The sequence below is a fragment of the Pecten maximus genome, chromosome 2 (genome assembly GCF_902652985.1).
Source record: "Pecten maximus chromosome 2, xPecMax1.1, whole genome shotgun sequence".
NCBI lineage: Eukaryota > Metazoa > Mollusca > Bivalvia > Pectinida > Pectinidae > Pecten > Pecten maximus.
This window is the reverse complement of record NC_047016.1, coordinates 23,772,827-23,798,388: the sequence shown is the minus strand read 5'-3', so window position 1 is coordinate 23,798,388 and position 25,562 is coordinate 23,772,827. Positions and strand designations below refer to the sequence as shown.

The 25,562-nt window shown below is 36.3% G+C and overlaps 1 protein-coding gene across 1 annotated transcript; it reads right to left on the bottom strand.

Moving 5' to 3' along the window:
• LOC117321571 lies at positions 1 to 7,640 on the bottom strand. The gene is made up of 6 exons (XM_033876031.1): positions 7,492 to 7,640; positions 4,151 to 4,259; positions 1,593 to 1,711; positions 1,312 to 1,390; positions 413 to 531; positions 1 to 103 (listed from the first exon to the last, which is right to left on the bottom strand). Exons 1-5 carry the CDS (start codon positions 7,553 to 7,555, stop codon positions 414 to 416), a joined length of 489 nt encoding a protein of 162 aa, XP_033731922.1. The 5' UTR covers positions 7,556 to 7,640; the 3' UTR covers positions 1 to 103; position 413.
• Positions 7,641 to 25,562: the final 17,922 nt, after the last annotated feature.

Below are 25,562 nucleotides of genomic sequence, written 5' to 3'. Positions count from 1 at the left end.
TCTTATCATACAGAGTTTATTTGTTATGTAAAGGACACCAAACACAAATGTCATAATGCTGATGATATCCTTATTACACAGACTGCTGTTGTTCTTGATTAACCTGAAATTAAAGCACACGAATGTAAGACCATATCTGATACCATATTATAATACTGAGGTTATTGGGACTTATACCTGTACAGACCGCCTTGACTCTCAAAATTATACGATGTTGTCTATCATTTATATTATGTACTATCTTGACTTTACAAAATATTTTTATTTCATTATTATTATTATGAGCATTTAACGTGCTATAGCTGAAAATATATTTCGTGATTAATTTAAACATTTGCCGAGGTACAGTGTACCATCAGTCATACCGACATGAATGATATTCGAAACGTACAAAACTGGCCACCATATTTACCTTAGCAATTCATGGACTCAAGCATTGTACGAAGAGGTGCCATGTTCTGGTTGTAGTTTGAGTCAGATCTGCACGCATCGGGAAGTCCGCTGTCACAGTCAAGGTATTGTTCTTTCACACTGAAAAATGTTTAGATGTATTACTGATTTATATGAAAACAGGTTTATGCTGACGAGTAAAAGAATTTCACATTAAAATTAAAAGTCAGGCTATGAAAATAAAATAAACAATAAAAGAACAACAGTTTTACTTTAAGACCACAAGACAAATAGAAGTTAAAGCGCGATTCCTTGTCTTTTGCGTCTTTGATAAGAAATGCCACGTTTTCAACGTAAGAACCATGGTACTACATGTAGTTAAAAAAATACGATGTTTCCGTTAGTATTAACAGATATATAGCATGTCGAATATTCCTCAATAAGACCATAATTTTGACCATTTAACATCTTTATATTTTCTACAACCTTTCACTTATGAAATGTAATTAATGACATGACATCGATATTATGTATACGATGCTACCAAATGAAAGATCAGGATGCCAAAGTATAGCATTCAAATCTCTTTGTAAGCGGTTTGAAATCCATATCGGGATGAAATAAATACTTTCAATGTTGGAGAAACGCTTGGATAATATTGATATAGCACGACATGAAAAATAACAGCAAACGTAAATATGTCTGAGAAGGATACTTCGGCGTTAGTACATAGACTGGATTACCTGCCGTAGTTTTTCTACTCTCTGTTAGGCTTCGCTTCGAAAATTCAAAAAAATCATATTCATGAGCGCAGCCTGGCGGAGAGAAATGGTACTAAGGCACACAATCCAGTCTACGTGATTACAATCACAGACATCTTTTACACTGACTAATGACCATTAGTAGTAGGAGTGAATGTACCTGCATATTGCAGCAGCGCTGTTTCCAGACTGTTCTATAATGGCCATGCATGATATCATATCAGACACCGTACAGCCGTCTACAAAGAAATATATTATTAGATTCGAGGCGGAACATAATACGATTTTAGATATAATATGAACCTTAATACATATATCAAATATTAGCTTCTTACCTAGGTACTGAGTATCTACACAGAACATTGCGGGTGTATCATTATAATACCACTCGCTTATAAGGTCCCGATGATGGGCTCCTTGTATTATCGTGATCGATTTTACCTTTGCGACAAAGTTGATCTAAACCAGAGCGCATTTCCCCTAGGTTGAACTGTTCCATATAGGGTGCACAATGTTCCGGCAAGTTGTCCACACAGCTGTCAAACGGAGCGTGCATTGAGCTGAGAATAGAGAAAATCATAATTGTAGATCAAATTTTGCCAAGTTGTGTGTTAAAAGTTTAAATTCCGTCAAAATAATACACCTGCTACGCAGTCAATACATATCAATATGAAAGATATTATAAATCCCATGAAAGCGAAGTTGTTTCTGAAGTCTCAAGTGTATCACGCGAAGTACAAAGGTACAAGCCGCAGTATCACTAAACAATAATCTAAACACAATACAGGCTTTGATTCAATGATATCATTAATGATATCAACTTACCTACATGCTTCATTTACCAACACAGCATTACATGTACCTACATACTACCTTACCTACATACCTACATACTACCTTACCTACATACCTACATACTACCTTACCTACATACCTACATACTACCTTACCTACATACTACCTTACCTACATAACTACATACTACCTTACCTACATACCTACATACGACCTTACCTACATACCTACATACTACCTTACCTACATACCTACATACGACCTTACCTACATACCTACATACTACCTTACCTACATACCTACATACCTACATACTACCTTAACTACATACTACCTTATCTACATACCTACATACTACCTTACCTACATACTACCTTACCTACACACTACCTTACCTACATACGACCTTATCTACATACCTACATACTACCTTACCTACATACTACCTTACCTACATACCTACATACTACCTTACCTACATACCTACATACTACCTTACCTACATACCTACATACTACCTTACCTACATACGACCTTACCTACATACCTACATACGACCTTACCTACATACTACCTTACCTACATACCTACATACTACCTTACCTACATACCTACATACTACCTTACCTACATACCTACAAACTACCTTACCTACATACCTACAAACTACCTTACCTACATACCTACATACGACCTTACCTACATACCTACATACGACCTTACCTACATACCTACATACGACCTTACCTACATACCTACATACGACCTTACCTACATACTACCATACCTACATACTACATACTACCTACATACCTACAATAACCTACCTTACATACACTACCTACAACTATACCACACTACCTACTACATACCTTACCTACTACCTATAACCTACTACTACACCTACCTAATCTAATTACCTACCTATAAAACCTACCAATTACCATACACTACCTAATACCTCTATACCTACATATACGCCTTACCTACATACCTACAACTACTCACCTATACAAACCTACATACACCTTCCTACATACCTACTACCTACACTACCTACTACTACCTTACCTACCTACCTACTACCTACACTGACCTACATAACCTACTACACCTACATCTACTAACTACTACTACCTAACATACATACCTACCTACTACCACCTACTACATACCTACATATACCTTACCTACATACACTTACCTACATACCACTACCTTACTACATACCTACATACCTTACCTACATACCTACATACTACCTTACCTACATACTACCTTACCTATATACCTACATACTACTTACCTACATACCTATATACCTACATACGACCTTACCTACATACCTACATACTACCTTACCTACATACTACCTTACCTATATACCTACATACTACTTACCTACATACCTATATACCTACACCCTACCTACTACTACCTACTACATACGAACCTTACCTACATACCTACTACTACCTCATACCTATACACTACTACTACCTACATACTACCTTACACACACATACTACCTTACCTACTACCTAACACCTTTCCATCCTACATACGACCTACCTACATCTACCTTACACTACACCTTACCTACATACCTACATACTACCTTACCTACATACCTACATACTACCTTACCTACATACCTACATACTACCTTACCTACATACCTACATACCTTACTACCTTACCTACATACCTACATACCACCTTACCTACATACCTACATACTACCTTGCCTACATACCTACATACTACCTTATCTACATACCTACATACTACCTTACCTACATACCTACATACTACCATACCTACATACCTACATACTACCATACCTACATACTACCTTACCTACATACCTACATACTACCTTGCCTACATACCTACATACTACCTTATCTACATACCTACATACTACCTTACCTACATACCTACATACTACCTTACCTACATACCTACATACTACCTTACCTACATATCCTCGCTATACCTTACCTACATACCTACTTACTACCTTACCTACATACTACCTTACCTACATACCTACATACGACCTTACCTACATACCTACATACTACCTTACCTACATACCTACATACTACCTTACCTACATACCTACTTACTACCTTACCTACATACTACCTTACCTACATACCTACATACGACCTTACCTACATACCTACATACTACCTTACCTACATATCCTCGCTATACCAGCTGGAGAAGTATAGTCAGCGGTGGCGATATCTCCCATACATCCACTAACACTCATAGTACACATCATTTCGGTCATATCTCGAACTCCTGAAAATAAGAAAATAACAATTAATAAAACCTGAATATCGCATGCTCTGAAATAACACATGAAAGTGACAAGACCTTGTTATACCGCGATCAATATTAAGTTGTTGATTACCAATGTAAGCTATTATAGATAGGGGGATTTTCGGTATTGTGTCCTAACAGCAAAACGTTTTAATGTTCAGGTATTAGATATTTAAACATAATTGCCAAACTGTAATTTTGCTTTACCAAATATAAAAGCAGTTTCAATTTATTCAGATTGATATTTCAGAAATCAATTTATGTTATTTCAATCACATCATGAAATGTAACAACGATTGAAGGAGAGGGCAATATTCCTTTATTAAACTGTTACTTAAACAATAGTAAACATACGACAACGCCAAGCTGTGAAAAAACAAGACGTCACTCCATTTAATACGTGTACACCGAAAATACTTTATACGGCAAATTGGTATTTATATTTTTTTACATATTACGTATTGTACACGAAAATATGTTTTCAGTGCTGGGTTAAAAGTTGCTGTTTTTCTAATTAGATGTGCACGCATACGTCATAACGTCATCTTGTTCTGTGTACACAGATACAAACTCATGTTAATAGTGATTCTGCACTGACACAAAATACTTAAGTTTCCAATTTATGTTGATGTCACCAGTGAAATAATAGCTTCTTTGGTAAAAACAAAAAGAGATGTTTTGATTGAACGTAATATTTCAAAAATTGTAAAATAGCCAATCAGAGAGCAGGGTTAATGTTTGAATATGAAAAATTCATTTCAAAAAGTGCAACAAAATGTCAAAATTATTACAAAGCAATTTTAAATGCTTCAATATTTTTCAAGTAATATACGTTGGGAATGCGTTTGGCATTTATTATTACTTCAGCTACGCTGAACGAGTAAATGTGTGAAAGGTAGGTTAGTTTATCGCTTTTATTTATTATCATTTTTCCCGTTGTAATATGCTTGCGAATGTCACTTGTATAATATAATTTAATTTTGTATGAAACACGCATTTTCATTGGCTGAAATAATTTTGTTATACCTCCATAACAAAATTTTTGACGTTGCGAAATGTAACGTCATTTTTGATTGGCTGATGACTTTGCGTAATAATTGATCACAGAAAAGAGTTCGCCAAAGAAAGTGAAATATCTTGGTGTGTATAAGACGAAATTAAATTATAAGAATTAACATTAATTATTTTTTCTGTTATACAGTCATAACATAAAAAAACTGGAGTGTACTCTCTTCATAAACCGCTTCGCGGTTTATTTAGAGTACACTCCAGTTTTTTCTGTTATGACTGTATAACAGAAAAAATAATTGATGTTAATCCTTAAATAACCGTGAGCCTTTTCATTAGCTACACCATTCAGAAATCGATTGTGACGTCACTACGGAGGTGACGTCACTACGGATGTGATGTCATTACGGATGTGATGTCACTACGGACAATCACGTTATATTGACACAACAAAAAGGCTCTTAACGTCTTGATTTGTTCGCATACTTTTTAAGTTTAAAACTTGTCATTAAGTAAGTTTTCTTGGTTGAGTGATCAAAAGTATCCTACATTTATTTTCGTTATCAATGTGAAAACAATCATCCTACATTTACAACATACACTCAAAAACTGCAGTGAATTAAGAAATCAATTAAACCCCGAATAAATTATGTTCAATAAGTTGTTGACAGTTACTATTACCTTTCGGCTACCGAAAATAAAGGATATGAATGAAAACAATCATCCTACATTTACAACATACACTCCAAAACTGCAATGAATTAAGCAATCAATTAAACCCCGAATCAATTATGTTCATAAAGTTGTTGACATTGACTATCTCCTTTCGGCTACCGAAAATATAGGATATGAATAATACTCAATGTAACTAAATGTCTAGCTTCCGTCAATTTATTGATGATCAAACAGGATGTCGTTTGTTAGGACACTTTTCATAAACGGAATTAGAAACAAACAAAAAACACTTACTCTTTGCACTGACCTTTTTTTAAAAAACAGTAAGATATGAAATGTAAAATGGCATTACTTTCACAACATAAATGTAGATGTATCAGCCATTTTCGTGATGTAATAATCCGTATGTCGCTAAGTAGTACTAATTGAAAGATAGGGATCATTTAGTGTCGGTATCTAAAATATAGAGCTCTGGCAGATCTAAAGGAAGGTTAGTTCGAACTTGTACAATAATTTAGTATTTGACGCATGCAGCTTTGGTTTATAATCATTCATTTTAACACCGACTTCTTTATTCTGGAATTACGGAAAACAATATATTTTACGCTGTTATGTCATGTCAATCATTGCAGTGGTGCACATCATATGCTGGTTAAACATGTAATGTATAAATCACAATGTTATGTTTATTCTTATATACGTTAGTAGCAGGAAGGTGCGTTTCCTATATAAGTATGTCATATTTATTTTGTGTGAAAATATCTTTTATTAATTTATTTATATGTAGTCGTTGATATAATATTCTAACCCTCTAAATCTCTACCAAGTATTTAGTACATGTAGCAATTGTGATTAAGACTTAGTTAAACATTCGTGCTATTAATGAAACCTTCACTTTAATACGAAAACCGCCATATTCTGTCAATGATAAAATTCATTCTAGATATGCACCATAAAAATGTATGTAATAATACGTTTCCGAACGGACATAACATGTACAAGTTTTAAAACACATATTCAACAAGAAATATCTTTAAAAAAGATAAACGGCATAGCTTTAATGCTGGTGGTTATAATGTAAAACTGCTGGTGAAATAAATTAACGAACTAAGTAATAAATGCGCAGTTTCAGCACGGATAACAAAATTATACCAGTTTGAATCATTTTTGGTGATAATAAGACTGCATTTGAATCAGGAATATGATTTTATTAATGTGTCATTTGAATAGATACATTCACTTATTCAGCTTGCATTCAATCTTAATTTTGTTTCGTCTTTAATTGTATGTCTGCATTTTGCATTTACCGCTACATTGACCAATCACATACTTCATCTTGACCAGTAACGCCACCTGTTGCGTCATATCCGGGAACAAAAGAAAATTATACGGCTATGCCGAAAAATCTGAAATGTGAATTGCAAGATATAGAAGATAAAATAGCAATATATTTATATGTAGCAACGTTGGAGATGTAATGGACACAAAGTATTTTGGTAATATCAAGATGTACTAATATTATACATACCCGGCCTTGCTGCCACCAGACACACAGACAACGACAAGAGAATAAGGTTAAAAATCGTCGCCATTTTCTGTCGCTCTCCTACAGGATATCAGCACCAGTCAGTGGATAAATGACAGAGAGTATAGAGAGGTACCCACTCCGCCTCTTTATATACTTGTCATTGTCTGTAATTAAGTCATGGCGTAGGCTTGAAATCCAGTCTCCTGTTCTAGCAATTTCTACAAATCACCATATCTACCATAATTATATGTACTGTTTCACAAATAGGTTTATGGTTTGAATAGGCTAGCTCATATTTAATAGCAATCATTCGACGATTTGATGTCGTTATTCATTTCGGCATCTTTTAAATTGCCTCGCTAACAAGCAATTTGTAGAGCGCCAATCTAGAATTATCTTGAGTTCATAGGTTTAACTTACATGTACATGCTGAATGTCCGGTCGTAGAGGATGTTAAAATAAAAACATGGATATAACAGACAGACATCTAACTCAAATGAAATTCACATGGACCTGTAGATACTAACGACATCAATAGGATTACATTTACAACGATCGGTCTAAAACTATGGCCCATTAAAACAGCAATGTTAACTACTAGTAATATGTTCTCCACAAAGTATTCAACTTATCAGGACAAAAGAAGAATAAAAAGTATCGCCTTTAGTTTGTATCCGCCTAAATAGATAATGTATTCAAATATGAAGCAAAATATCTAAGTAGTATGATAGAGAGATTCTTACATTCGTTTATTTATCATAGATGGGTTACAATAATTGCATTTGCTCCCGAGCGCTAGAAATTCGTCAACTCGTTTATAAGGCCTCTGAGGAATTCAAATACACGGTATTAATATTGTATGTATGAACAACTTATACGAACTGTAAAATCTGGCTGTGAACACGGATCGCTGTGATAGTTTTAATACTAAGCATATGAATCTTGTCAACACCTTTTACAACAGAATGTTGTACCGATTACAATAGGTTTTAATGTTAGTACCCTGTCTGCCGACTCGGGGTCCTCTGTCCCGTCCCAACACAATCGACTGATGGACATGTGTATATATACTGCATATATATATAATAATTGTGATATCACGTTCTCATAATGATGACAAAACAGAAACACTTTTCATACAAGTATTCCATAAGTTTCATATGTATTTTTCGGAGTGTTTGGCGCCATATTTTCCCCAAAAATATGAGAGATGGCAACTGCTAGAAGAAAAAAGAACAGAGGGTTAAATGAAATATAACTTGACGAATAACATTGTGGTTCTGGAATGACTGGATAGTCCTATAAACGGACGAAACAAGCTGTATGGTAGAAGTTGATATTCATGTTTCTATAGTGTTCCGTTAGGGCCAAATTTCCAATATCCAAACACGATAGCGAAGGAGCGAAAAACGATGACGAAGGAGCGAAGGAGCGAAAACACGATGGCAAAGGAGCGGTGGACCTTCGCGTTTAGGTCAAAGGAACGATATTGAAAACATATTTATTGTTAAACTTACAACAAAGCATTAGACACAAGTTATAACAACGTATCTACGCCTTCCCCAAATATACATTTACAGTGATGTATTGCTGAAGGACACTACTTCTAAATATATTATCCACTGTAACGCCGACAATTGGATGCTCTAGCATTTTATTTTTAAACTGTGCTTACATCTAAATTGCCCAATTTAACATTTATCTTTTTTTCCATTATTCTTGTCAGATTAGACAAAGCATCAATCCGATACACATTCCCACACAAAGGTACATGAACCATCTGGTTGTGGTTTTGCTAAATAGAAATAATTGGATGCGTTTTCCAATGAATGGATAACTAGGAGAAATTGGAAATTATATTACTAATGACGAATATTTGTGAGATATAACCTCAGGCGTAAGGGGGATGTTTATTTATTACACTGACAGCAATTGAGCATGGATGATTACAATAACTGGAACCTGTCTGCATTTCACAATGTCACTCACAGCTGGTGTCGCATTGCTATGACTTCCGAATTTCTTGGTCCGACATATTGTACAAATCCAATCCTGGGGGTGTGCACACCAACAATTAAAACCATCCTTGGTATCGGTATATACATAAGAATTGATCACAAAACTTCAAAATCGCTCTAAAACGTAAAAGTTAACAAAGGGATCCCTCAAAGCTGTTTGTCATTACAAAGGTGATAATTGTTTAAAATATGCTTCTACTATATTTACTCTATATGAAAGGAATGCATTGGCTTCGCATGGCTGTGTTTCAATCCGGTGTGTTAGTCGGGGAACTTAAATATCCCTGCTGAACTTAAGTTTCATTTAAATAGTAAATCAAGTGATATTTATCCAGATTAAAAAACACTTTTCTGTTGCAATTAAACAGAAGTAACGTAACCAATTGTTAATATGTATCATGGCTATCACTGGGTCTTGATTTTGACATTTAATTTGCTAAGCTAGCTGTATATCTCGGCAAAACAAGCGTAAATTCAAGTTTCAGGAAAACAAATAAAGACATATAGCACAAAATAACCATGCCGGTATGGTCACATATTATAAAAAGCTTTATAAAAGCATAAACGTCGATTCTCTTTTTACGTTAAAATGCAAATGGCGACTGTGAATTGCATTGCACAAATATGAAATATGGGGTGGGGATTTCAATCTTCAAAAACGCTCTTATCAGACACTATAAAGAACTCTGATAATAGCAAGTACACATGTAGCCCGTCTTTAGGGGAAATACTTCAACAGCAGAATTTGAAGTAAAATATTTTATTCAGCTTCTGAAAAATAGCCCCAAACTTCACTATTTTACTATTTTTCTCGAAAATAGTCCTCTTACTGTGCCCATTAATAGTATATAATATGGGCATTTATAGTAATTGAAATGCCTCCCTATATTTCATATTGTGCAATAATTCACAGTCGCCAAGTTATCAGGCGAGAGGTTGACTTGGTAACTGACGGCGAACATAATGCTCCATGTTACTGGAAACGCCGTCAGTTACCGAGCGACGCGATATGTAGGCGGTAATTCTTGCAGAGGAATGCGAGGCGAGAGGTGGGCGAAGCTTGTTACTGAACGCGCCTTCTACGTGCAGACGACTGTTTCTCAATTGTTTGCAATGTCACACTTTTTTGAAACAAATTAAGATGATCCGTAGCTGTACTTGCAGAATAGATAGATTTTTGTCGACGATATTAGCAGATGTCAGATTGTGATCAATTTGATCAGGTATCGAATTTAAAAAAAATACAACCGGTTTGATGATGGACACTATATTACATAATCATTTGCTAAGTCAAAGCCAAGGCCATGTAGTTATTATTGAGATTTTTATTAAAATGAAATGAAGATCACCAAAGCATGTTTATATTAATTTCTCTATGTTGTATTTGGTACCATTGTCATCTAAATGACGGATGTGGCTTTATCATCGATATACTACAATATACCAGCTACTGACGATATGAGAAATAAATTATTTTCTCTGATAAAAATGGGCAGAACTTGAGAACAACTTCTGGTGGGAAACTGCACGTGCTGTGACGAATTCCTGTAATTGACTGTGACAGTGACTAGATTGCAGTTGGAGAAAACTATCTGACGTATACACACACTGAGTTCTGTTACTCCGCCCACAAATAGTCCGTTCAGATTTCTTTTTTTAATTAAAAACGCATTATTTGGAAACAGAATTGGCATTATGCATATTTCGTTTTATTGGATTCATTGAACACTAAATATTACTCCGCCGACATTTGAGTGTCGCCTTGACACTGAAAGACGGTAGCAACATTAACATGTGCTTCGTTGAACTTGTGTAAGTCGACAATGTTATTGTTTAGGCCTATAATTTAAAATCAACCTTCGTTCGAAAAATAAATGATGAGTAGTATATACATTGTAGATGATAAAAAGACAATCACATACTTTTTTCAGTGGTTGTCGTTGGAACAATGTTTCTCATCGCTCGCTATTGGATGAGATCGAGGGGCCGCCGTCAATCTCATCCACGACCGAGCGATGAGAAACATTGTTCCAACGACAACCACTAAAAAACAATGTGATTATGTAAAAATACAGTCCGTGTTTTACAAATGTTTGTGAGTAAGAAATATCTCTCAAGTTTGTATCGATAAAATAAAAGTATAGATATGAAGTTAGGGATATGTATGTCCACCAGGACTATGACAACAGACAAAGTCTATGAATACTCTCACAATATTAAACAGTATAATAATACACGTGTTATTGACAAATATATTAACTTACATATACAAGTGTATTACCATTTAAAAATAAAAAATGATAACGCGATATTAATGTACATGTTACAGTATTTACTCGTAGATTTTTGACCTCATGTTAGCTTAGTGATCATTGCCTGTTTCCCTAATGGATGTTAGGATGTTTATATCATTATAGCGAGCAAGATGTCTCGAATATTTGTATGTTATGTACTCGTTACACCCATGAAAAGGCTGACATACATGTACCTATTCACAAATAATGGGTCGCCTACTATACAACTAGCCAGACTTGAAAAGAACGAAGACGTTTATGCTGTTCTCTTGTCATCTAAGCTAATAATTTCTAATCATTAAATGTCAAAGTGTGTCCCGTTTTAGAGTGATGAAGCTACGACAGCTTGTTTACACTATGATCACGACAACTTGTTTACACTATGATCACGACAGCTTGTTTACACTATGATCGCGACAGCTTGTTCACACTATGATCACGACTGTTTGTCTACACTATGATCACGACAGCTTGTTTACAATATGATTACGACAGCTTGTTCACACTATGATCACGACAGTTTGTTTACACTATGATTACGACAGCGTGTTTACACTATGATTGCGACAGCTTGTTTACACTATGATCACGACAGCTTGTTTACACTATGATCACGACAGCTTGTTCACACTATGATCACGACTGTTTGTCTACACTATGATCACGACAGCTTGTTTACAATATGATTACGACAGCTTGTTCACACTATGATCACGACAGCTTGTTCACACTATGATCACGACAGCTTGTTTACACTATGATCACGACAGCTTGTTTACACTATGATCACGACAGCTTGTTTACACTATGATTACGACAGCTTGTTCACACTATGATCACGACAGCTTGTTTACACTATGATCACGACAGTTTGTTTACACTATGATCACGACAGTTTGTTTACACTATGATTACGACAGCTTGTTCACACTATGATCACGACAGCTTGTTTACACTATGATCACGACAGCTTGTTTACACTATGATCACGACAGCTTGTCTACACCTATGATCACGACAGCTTGTTTACACTATGATCACGACAGCTTGTTTACACTATGATCACGACAGTTTGTTTACACTATGATCTCGACAGTTTGTTTACACTATGATCACGATAGCTTGTTTACACTATGATCACGACAGCTTGTTTACACTATGATCACGACAGTTTGTTTACACTATGATCACGACAGCTTGTTTACACTATGATCACGACAGCTTGTTTACACCTATGATCACGACAGCTTGTTTACACTATGATCACGACAGCTTGTTTACACTATGATCACGACATTTTGTTTACACTATGATCACAACAGCTTGTTTACACTATGATCGCGACGACTTGTTAACACTATGATCACGGCAGTTTGTTTACACTATGATCACGACAGCTTGTCTACAATATCATCACGACAGCTTGTTTACACTATGATAGCGACAGCGTGTTTACACTATGATTACGACAGCTTGTTTACACTTTGATTACGACAGCTTGTCTACACTATGATCACGAAAGCTTGTTTACACTATGATTACGACAGCTTGTTTACACTATGGTTACGACAGCTTGTTTACACTATGATCACGACATTTTGTTTACACTATGATCACGACAGTTTGTTTACACTATGATCACGACAGCTTGTTTACACTATGATCACGACAGCTTGTCTACACTATGATCGCGACGACTTGTTTACACTATGATCACGACCGCTTGTTTATACTTTGATCACGACAGTTTGTTTACACTGTGATCGCGACAGCTTGTTTACACTATGATCACGACAGCTTGTTTACACTATGATTACGACAGCTTGTTCACACTATGATCACGACAGCTTGTTTACACTATGATCACGACAGTTTGTTTACACTATGATCACGACAGATTGTTAACACTATGATCACGACAGCTTGTTTACACTATGATCACGACAGCTTCTCTACACCTATGATCACGACAGCTTGTTTACACTATGATCACGACAACTTGTTTACACTATGATCGCGACAGCTTGTTTACACTATGATTACGACAGCTTGTTTACACTATGACCGCGACAGCTTGTCTACACATATGATCACGACAGCTTGTTTACACTATGATCACGACAGCTTGTTTACACTATGATCACGACAGCTTGTTTACACTATGATCACGACAGCTTGTTTACACTATGATCACGACAACTTGTCTACACTATGATCACGACAGCTTGTCTACACATATGATCACGACAGCTTGTCTACACATATGATCACGACAGCTTCTTTACACTATGATCACGACAGCTTGTTTACACCTATGATCACGACAGCTTGTTTACACTATGATTACGACAGCTTGTTTACACTATGATCACGACAGTTTGTTTACACTATGATCACGACAGTTTGTTTACACTATGATTACGACAGCTTGTTTACACTATGATCACGACAGCTTGTTTACACTATGATCACGACAGTTTGTTTACACTATGATCACGACAGATTGTTAACACTATGATCACGACAGCTTGTTTACACTATGATCACGACAGCTTGTCTACACCTATGATCACGACAGCTTGTTTACACTATGATCACGACAACTTGTTTACACTATGATCACGACAGCTTGTTTACACTATGGTCACGACAGCTTGTTTACACTATGATCACGACAGCTTGTCTACAGCTATGATCATGACCAGATTAATTACACTTTGATCGCGACAGCTTGTCTACACCTATGATCACGACGGCTTGTTTACACCATGATCACGACAGCTTGTTTACACTATGATCACGACAGCTTGTTTACACTATGATCACGACAGCTTGTTTACACTATGATCACGACAGCTTGTTTACACCTATGATCACGACAGCTTGTTTACACTATGATCACGACAGCTTGTTTACACTATGATCACGACATTTTGTTTACACTATGATCACAACAGCTTGTTTACACTATGATCGCGACGACTTGTTAACACTATGATCACGACAGCTTGTTTACACTATGATCACGACAGCTTGTTTACACTATGATCACGACAGCTTGTTTACACTATGATCACGACAGTTTGTTTACACTATGATCACGACAGCTTGTTTACACTATGATCACGACAGCTTGTTTACACCTATGATCACGACAGCTTGTTTACACTATGATCACGACAGCTTGTTTACACTATGATCACGACATTTTGTTTACACTATGATCACAACAGCTTGTTTACACTATGATCGCGACGACTTGTTAACACTATGATCACGGCAGTTTGTTTACACTATGATCACGACAGCTTGTCTACAATATCATCACGACAGCTTGTTTACACTATGATCGCGACAGCGTGTTTACACTATGATTACGACAGCTTGTTTACACTTTGATTACGACAGCTTGTCTACACTATGATCACGAAAGCTTGTTTACACTATGATTACGACAGCTTGTTTACACTATGGTTACGACAGCTTGTTTACACTATGATCACGACATTTTGTTTACACTATGATCACGACAGTTTGTTTACACTATGATCACGACAGCTTGTTTACACTATGATCACGACAGCTTGTCTACACTATGATCGCGACGACTTGTTTACACTATGATCACGACAGCTTGTTTATACTTTGATCACGACAGTTTGTTTACACTGTGATCGCGACAGCTTGTTTACACTATGATCACGACAGCTTGTTTACACTATGATTACGACAGCTTGTCTACACTATGATCACGACAGCTTGTTTACACTATGATCACGACAGTTTGTTTACACTATGATCACGACAACTTGTTTACACTATGATCACGACAACTTGTTTACACTATGATCGCGACAGCTTCTCTACACCTATGATCACGACAGCTTGTTTACACTATGATCACGACAACTTGTCTACACTATGATCACGACAGCTTGTCTACACATATGATCACGACAGCTTGTCTACACATATGATCACGACAGCTTCTTTACACTATGATCACGACAGCTTGTTTACACCTATGATCACGACAGCTTGTTTACACTATGATTACGACAGCTTGTTTACACTATGATCACGACAGTTTGTTTACACTATGATCACGACAGTTTGTTTACACTATGATTACGACAGCTTGTTTACACTATGATCACGACAGCTTGTTTACACTATGATCACGACAGTTTGTTTACACTATGATCACGACAGATTGTTAACACTATGATCACGACAGCTTGTTTACACTATGATCACGACAGCTTGTCTACACCTATGATCACGACGACTTGTTTACACTATGATCACGACAACTTGTTTACACTATGATCACGACAGCTTGTTTACACTATGGTCACGACAGCTTGTTTACACTATGATCACGACAGCTTGTCTACACCTATGATCACGACGGCTTGTTTACACCATGATCACGACAGCTTGTCTACACTATGATTACGATAGCTTGTTTACACTTTGATTACGATAGCTTGTCTACACCTATGATCACGACAGCTTGTTTACACTATGATCGCGACAGCTTGTTTACACTATGATTACGACAGCTTGTTTACACTATGGTTACGACAGCTTGTTTACACTATGATCACGACATTTTGTTTACACTATGATCACGACAGTTTGTTTACACTATGATCACGACAGCTTGTTTACACCTATGATCACGACAGCTTGTTTACACTATGATCACGACAGCTTGTTTACACTATGATCACGACATTTTGTTTACACTATGATCACAACAGCTTGTTTACACTATGATCGCGACGACTTGTTAACACTATGATCACGGCAGTTTGTTTACACTATGATCACGACAGCTTGTCTACAATATCATCACGACAGCTTGTTTACACTATGATCGCGACAGCGTGTTTACACTATGATTACGATAGCTTGTTTACACTTTGATTACGACAGCTTGTCTACACTATGATCACGAAAGCTTGTTTACACTATGATTACGACAGCTTGTTTACACTATGGTTACGACAGCTTGTTTACACTATGATCACGACATTTTGTTTACACTATGATCACGACAGTTTGTTTACACTATGATCACGACAGCTTGTTTACACTATGATCACGACAGCTTGTCTACACTATGATCGCGACGACTTGTTTACACTATGATCACGACAGCTTGTTTACACTATGATCACGACAGTTTGTTTACACTATGATCACGACAGCTTGTTTACACTATGATCACGACAGCTTGTTTACACTATGATCGCGACGACTTGTTTACACTATGATCACGACAGCTTGTTTACACTATGATCACGACAGTTTGTTTACACTATGATCACGACAGCTTGTTTACACTATGATCACCACAGCTTGTTTACACTATGATCACGACCGCTTGTTTACACTTTGATCACGACAGTTTGTTTACACTGTGATCGCGACAGCTTGTTTACACTATGATCACGACAGCTTGTTTACACTATGATCACGACAGCTTGTTTACACTATGATTACGACAGCTTGTTCACACTATGATCACGACAGCTTGTTTACACTATGATCACGACAGTTTGTTTACACTATGATCACGACAGATTGTTAACACTATGATCACGACAGTTTGTTTACACTATGATCACGACAGCTTCTCTACACCTATGATCACGACAGCTTGTTTACACTATGATCACGACAGCCTGTTTACACTATGATCACGACAGCTTGTTTACACTATGATCACGACAGCTTGTTTACACTATGATCACGACAGCTTGTCTACACCTATGATCATGACAAGATTAATTACACTTTGATCGCGACAGCTTGTCTACACCTATGATCACGACGGCTTGTTTACACCATGATCACGACAGCTTGTTTACACTATGATCACGACAGCTTGTTTACACTATGATCACGACAGCTTGTTTACACTATGATCACGACAGCTTGTTTACACTATGATCACGACAGCTTGTTTACACTATGATCACGACATTTTGTTTACACTATGATCACGACAGCTTGTTTACACTATGATCGCGACGACTTGTTAACACTATGATCACGGCAGTTTGTTTACACTATGATCACGACAGCTTGTCTACAATATCATCACGACAGCTTGTTTACACTATGATCGCGACAGCGTGTTTACACTATGATTACGACAGCTTGTTTACACTTTGATTACGACAGCTTGTCTACACTATGATCACGAAAGCTTGTTTACACTATGATTACGACAGCTTGTTTACACTATGGTTACGACAGCTTGTTTACACTATGATCACGACATTTTGTTTACACTATGATCACGACTGTTTGTTTACACTATGATCCCGACAGCTTGTTTACACTATGATCACGACAGCTTGTTTACACTATGATTACGACAGCTTGTTTACACTATGATCGCGACGACTTGTTAACACTATGATCACGGCAGTTTGTTTACACTATGATCACGACAGCTTGTCTACAATATCATCACGACAGCTTGTTTACACTATGATCACGACAGCTTGTTTACACTATGATTACGACAGCTTGTTTACACTATGATTACGACAGCTTGTTTACACTATGATTACGACAGCTTGTCTACACCATGATCACGACAGCTTGTTTACACTATGATCACGACAGCTTGTTTACACTATGATCACGACAGCTTGTCTACACCATGATCACGACAGCTTGTCTACACCATGATCACGACAGCTTGTTTACACCATGATCACGACAGCTTGTCTACACATATGATCACGACAGCTTGTTTACACTATGATTATCGCAGCTTGTTTACACTATGATTACGACAGTTTGTTTACACTATGATCACAACAGCTTGTCTACACCATGATCACGACAGCTTGTTTACACTATGATCACCACAGCTTGTTTACACTATGATCGCGACAGCTTGTTTTCACTATGATCACCACAGCTTGTTTACACTATGATCGCGACAGCTTGTTTACACTATGATCACCACAGCTTGTTTACACTATGATTACGACAGCTTGTTTACACTGTGATCATGACAGCTTATTTACACTATTATCACGACAGCTTGTCTACACCATGATCACGACAGTTTGTTAACACTATGATCGCGACAGCTTGTTTACACTATGATTACGACAGCTTGTTTACACTATGATTACGACAGTTTGTTTACACTATGATCACGACAGCTTGTTTACACTATGATCGCGACAGCTTGTTTACACTATGATCACGACAGCTTCTCTACACCTATGATCACGACAGCTTGTTTACACTATGATCACGACAGCTTCTCTACACCTATGATCACGACAGCTTCTCTACACCTATGATCACCACAGCTTGTTTACACTATGATCGCGACAGCTTGTTTACACTATGATCACGACAGCTTGTTTACACTATGATTACGACAGCTTGTTTACACTATGATTACGACAGCTTGTTTACACTATGATTACGACAGCTTGTTTACAGTATGACCACGACAGCTTGTCTACACATATGATCACGACAGCTTGTTTACACTATGATCACGACAGCTTGTTTACACTATGATCACGACAGCTTGTTTACACTATGATTACGACAGCTTGTTTACACTATGATCACGACAGCTTGTTTACACTATGATCACGACAGTTTGTTTACACTATGATCACGACAGCTTGTTTACACTATGATCGCGACAGCTTGTTTACACTATGATCACGACAGCTTGTTTACACTATGATTACGACAGCTTGTTTACACTATGATTACGACAGCTTGTTTACACTATGATTACGACAGCTTGTTTACACTATGACCATGACAGCTTGTCTACACATATGATCACGACAGCTTGTTTACACTATGATCACGACAGCTTGTTTACACTATGATCACGACAGCTTGTTTACACTATGATCACGACAGCTTGTTTACACTATGATTACGACAGCTTGTTTACACTATGATTACGACAGCTTGTTTACACTATGACCACGACAGCTTGTCTACACATATGATCACGACAGCTTGTTTACACTATGATTACGACAGTTTGTTTACACCATGATCACGACAGCTTGTCTACACTATGATCACGACAGCTTGTTTACACTATGATCACGACAGCTTGTTTACACTATGATTACGACAGCTTGTCTACACCATGATCACGACAGCTTGTCTACACCATGATCACGACAGCTTGTTTACACCATGATCACGACAGCTTGTCTACACATATGATCACGACAGCTTGTTTACACTATGATTATCGCAGCTTGTTTACACTATGATTACGACAGTTTGTTTACACTATGATCACGACAGCTTGTCTACACCATGATCACGACAGCTTGTTTACACTATGATCACCAGAGCTTGTTTACACTATAATCACGACAGCTTGTCTACACATGATCACGACAGCGTGTTTACACTATGATCACGACAACTTGTTTACACTATGATCAAGACAGCGTGTTTACACTATGATTACGACAGCTTGTCTACACCATGATCACGACAGCTTGTCTACACCATGATCACGACAGCTTGTTTACACTATGATTACGACAGCTTGTTTACACTATGATCATGACAGCGTGTTTACACTATGATTGCGACAGCTTGTTTACACTATGATTACGACAGCGTGTTTACACTATGATTGCGACAGCTTGTCTACACTATGATCACGACAGCTTGTTTACACTATGATTACGACAGCTTGTTTACACTATGATTACGACAGCGTGTTTACACTATGATTACGACAGCTTGTTTACACTATGATCACGACAGCTTGTCTACACCATGATCACGACAGCTTGTTTACACTATGATCACCACAGCTTGTTTACACTATAATCACGACAGCTTGTCTACACATGATCACGACAGCGTGTTTACACTATGATCACGACAACTTGTTTACACTATGATCAAGACAGCGTGTTTACACTATGATTACGACAGCTTGTCTACACCATGATCACGACAGCTTGTCTACACCATGATCACGACAGCTTGTTTACACTATGATTACGACAGCTTGTTTACACTATGATCATGACAGCGTGTTTACACTATGATTGCGACAGCTTGTTTACACTATGATTACGACAGCGTGTTTACACTATGATTGCGACAGCTTGTCTACACTATGATCACGACAGCTTGTTTACACTATGATTACGACAGCTTGTTTACACTATGATTACGACAGCGTGTTTACACTATGATTACGACAGCTTGTTTACACTATGATCACGACAGCTTGTTTACACTTTGATCAAGACAGCGTGTTTACACTATGATTACGACAGCTTGTTTACACTATGATCACGACAGCTTGTTTACACTATGATCGCGACAGCTTGTTTACACCCTGATCACCACAGTTTATTTACACTATGATCGCGACAGCTTGTTTACACTATGATCGCGACAGTTTGTTTACACTATGATTACGACAGAGTGTTTACACTATGATCACGACAGCTTGTTTACACTATGATCACGACAGAGTGTTTACACTATGATCACGACAGCTTGTTTACACTATGATCACGACAGCTTGTTTACACTATGATTGCGAATGCTTCTGTACACTACGATCACGACAGATTACACTTTCATAGACTCCTTTTTGAGTGGGTTAGTGATTACGCGGCTTTTTCCTATCAAAACGGTAAATACCAGCCGACATAATATGGAGCATTGATCCGTGAAAGTTTGAAGCTTTCAATTTCTGTCAATCATCCGCCAACAAAAAGTGGCATACATTTGTCTAGACAAACATTCGAACGATTGTTGCCTGAAAGCAAATGCCAGGAGAAAAAGAGGAAACCTAGCCATTGAGTCCCTTACATTCAATCTAAAAAAACCGCTGACAATAAATTGTTGTAACGGAGCTATTCTGCGTCACATAAACATGCAGATGTTAAAATGAGAATAACAACGTGTACATTCTATTTTATGAATTAAATCATGTCAATTAAGCTTATGGAACATATCTTTATAGATGATATTTGTTTGGATCATTGGGATATTTCGTGGAACAAACAGTGGAATAAAATAACTACGATATGGGGAAAAAAAAGCCATGTGGTACAATGCACCGAGTTTCCCTATGTGAATGTTGCTCGTCTCTAATACACTGGACTAGCCGGTAATCTAATATTTCTGTGATACACAGTATATCTTTCTGCGGCACGCATTGGTTACATTGGCACTGGCGTTGTTTACTATATTCCGAACGATGATGTGAAATAGTATTGGGACGCACTAGGTGAAACTACATGGGTTTTTTTTTAGTGTTTTTTTTTTTTTTTTTCAATAACGGCCTGCTTAATGAAGGAAAATCTAATATTCTATATAACATAGATTTAATATTTGATCTTTGATAAAGCCGTTGTTGCGAAGAGGTAAAGTTCATATTACGGGTACTACAAACTGGTCCGAAACTGACGTAATGTCTTCTCGCTTTCGATAGGTACGCGTCACTCTCTCAAATATCATTGGCATTCCGGGCTTTTTATTGGAAAGTATTTTTCTGGTCAAATTGTTTGGATCGACGGTCCAAATTATCTGGGGCAAAAAATATATATATTTGTGAAATTTGATATTTTCCCAATATTTCATGACGTGAGCGATGACCAATTTCAACCAAGTACTAAAAGACATATTTTGTTTTTACAAGACATCGTATACGTTATATTATAGACTGGCCCCCTGTCTCTAGAATATTAAAATTATAAATAAAATTGAGCTTTATGATTTTGATCCCTAATATATGCCTAAGTTTCTAGTATTAGAATTTAGCTTGGCAATTCTTAACAAAACAACTTAGGGTCTGGTGGCCAGTCTTGTTAAATCAATAAGATATCTTATTTAAATGTTTGAGGTATCTTATCTAAATTTATCCTAACACCAAGTTAGTATTGGACATGCAAAGGGAGGCTACTCTTATTAACATGTGCTGCAGGAACGTTTTGTTGGAGTTAAAATTCCCTCTCTCGTTCTCTCTCTTCTCTCTGAAGTTTTCCCCTGTAACATAAAACTGCAATAAATTGTAAAAAAAAAGTCATTACATATAGATATTCATATCGCTGTTTGAAAAATCTCTTATCAAATTCTTAACATTCTCCCCATAATACATGTGATTCAATGTACAGTGTTATTTGATTTTGATAAACATAAATACATTCAAAAACATGTCTTCGCGATATTGTCCTGTTATAAGTATATTGTATTGTTTATCGTTTTAACTGTGTATTGTTTATTTTCTAACTGTATATTGTTATACCCCTGCAACGAAGTTAGGGGTATACTGGAATCAGGTTGTCCGTCCGTCCGTCCGTCCGTACGTCCGTCCGTCCGTCCGTCCGTCCGTCTGTCTGTAGACGCATTTTGTCCGGACAACTCCTCCTAAACCGATAGGCCAATTCCAATGAAACTTCACACAAATATTAATGATCATGTGTAGATGTGCATGCCACTTTATTTTTCTCAAAATTATGGTTGCTATGGCAACTGGTCACTATAAACAGGTTTTCTGATAAGAACCATAACTTTAAGTTTGTCCGGACAACTCCTCCTAAACCGAAGGGCCGATTTCAATGAAACTTCATACAAATATAGAGGACCATGTGTAGATGTGCATGCCACTTTCTTTTCTTTCAAAATTATGGTTGCTATGGCAACTGGTCACTATAAACAGGTTTTCTGATAGGAACCATAACTTTAAGATTGTCCGGACAACTCCTCCTAAACCGAAGTGCCGATTTCAATGAAACTTCACACAAATATAGAGGACCATGTGTAGATGTGCATGCCACTTTCTTTTTCTCAAAATTATGGTTGCTATGGCAACTGGTCACTATAAACAGGTTTTCTGATAAGAACCATAACTTTAAGATTGTCCGGACAACTCCTCCTAAACCGAAGGGCCGATTTCAATGAAACTTCACACAAATATAGAGGACAATGTGTAGATGTGCATGCCACTTTTTTTTCAAAATTATGGTTGCTATGGCAACTGGTCACTATTTTACTGAGTTATCTTTGTTTGCCTCTAACTAACAGTTCCAATTCACCATTGACTCGTGCAGATTGCTGGGGTATTAGTCAGCCATCCTGGCGACAGTTCTAGTTTATTTTGTAACTGTGTGTTGTCTGTTTTTTTAAACTGTTTATTGTTTATTATTGGTTGTTTTGTTACTGTGTATTGCTTATTATTGTTTATTTCGTAACTGTGTATTGTTTATTTTGTAACTGTGTATTGCTTATTTTGTAACTGCGTATTGCTTATTTTGTAACTGTGTATTGCTTATTTTGTAACTGTGTATTGCTTAATATTGTTTATTTCGTAACTGTGTATGGTTTATTTTGTAACAATGTATTGTCTATCGTTTTAACTGTGTATGATTTATTTTCTAACTGTATGTTGTTTTATTTTGTAACTGTGTGTTGTTGTTTTTTTTAAACTGTGTATTGCTTATTATTGGTTATTTTGTAACTGTGTATTGGTTGTTTTGTAACTGTGTATTGGTTGTTTTGTAACTGTGTATTGCTTATTTTGTATCTGTGTATTGGTTGTTTTGTAACTGTGTATTGGTTGTTTTGTAACTGTGTATTGCTTATTTTGTAACTGTGTATTGCTTATTTTGTAACTGTGTATTGCTTATTTTGTAACTGTGTATTGGTTGTTTTGTATCTGTGTATTGGTTGTTTTGTAACTGTGTATTGGTTGTTTTGTATCTGTGTATTGGTTGTTTTGTAACTGTGTATTGCTTATTTTGTATCTGTGTATTGGTTGTTTTGTAACTGTGTATTGGTTGTTTTGTAACTGTGTATTGCTTATTTTGTAACTGTGTATTGCTTATTTTGTAACTGTGTATTGCTTATTTTGTAACTGTGTATTGCTTATTTTGTAACTGTGTATTACTTATTTTGTAACTGTGTATTGCTTATTTTGTAACTGTGTATTGCTTAATTTGTATCTGTGTATTGCTTAATATTGTTTATTTTGTAACTGTGTATTACTTATTTTGTAACTGTGTATTGCTTATTTTGTAACTGTGTATTGCTTATTTTGTAACTGTGTATTGCTTATTTTGTAACTGTGTATTGCTTAATATTGTTTATTTTGTAACTGTGTATTACTTATTTTGTAACTGTGTATTGCTTATTTTGTATCTGTGTATTGCTTAATTTGTATCTGTGTATTGCTTAATATTGTTTATTTTGTAACTGTATATTGTTTATTTTGTAACTGTGTATTGCTTATTTTCGTAACTTCATAGGTGTATTGCTTTTTATTTATATATGTATTAATTATTGTTTAACAATGTTTTGTTTATCTATGTATTTTTCATTGTTTAACTAGGTATTGTTTAACTATGTTGATTAACTATGTTGATTAACTATGTTGATTAATTATGAATTGTTTTTAGCTATTTATAGCTTCGCTCTGTACTGTTTATTTTGAATTACATTTTATTGTTTATTTTTAACTGTGGCTGTTTATTTCAGATGTTGGGCTAATCAAATCGCCCTGCGTCCGTGGTCGGAATTCCGTCTGTACACATTTGTAAATGTATATCGTTTTACTCGTTCAGCTTAGTCTTGTTTTACAGTATAATCTATTATATATTGTTTATTGTTATATATGTGTATTGTTTTTCTATTGTATTTGCTAGTATATTGCATAATACTTTGAATGATTTGTAATACTCTTCTAAATAAATATTGTTAT

Coding starts and splice junctions, on each gene's coding strand:
- LOC117321571 (XM_033876031.1), bottom strand. CDS start 7,555: ATGGCGACGATTTTTAACCTTATTCTCTTGTCGTTGTCTGTGTGTCTG. Junction 1,391..1,592: donor AGATCAACTTTGTCGCAAAG/GTAAAATCGATC, acceptor ATTTCTTTGTAG/ACGGCTGTACGGTGTCTGAT. Junction 532..1,311: donor AGCGCTGCTGCAATATGCAG/GTACATTCACTC, acceptor AACATTTTTCAG/TGTGAAAGAACAATACCTTG.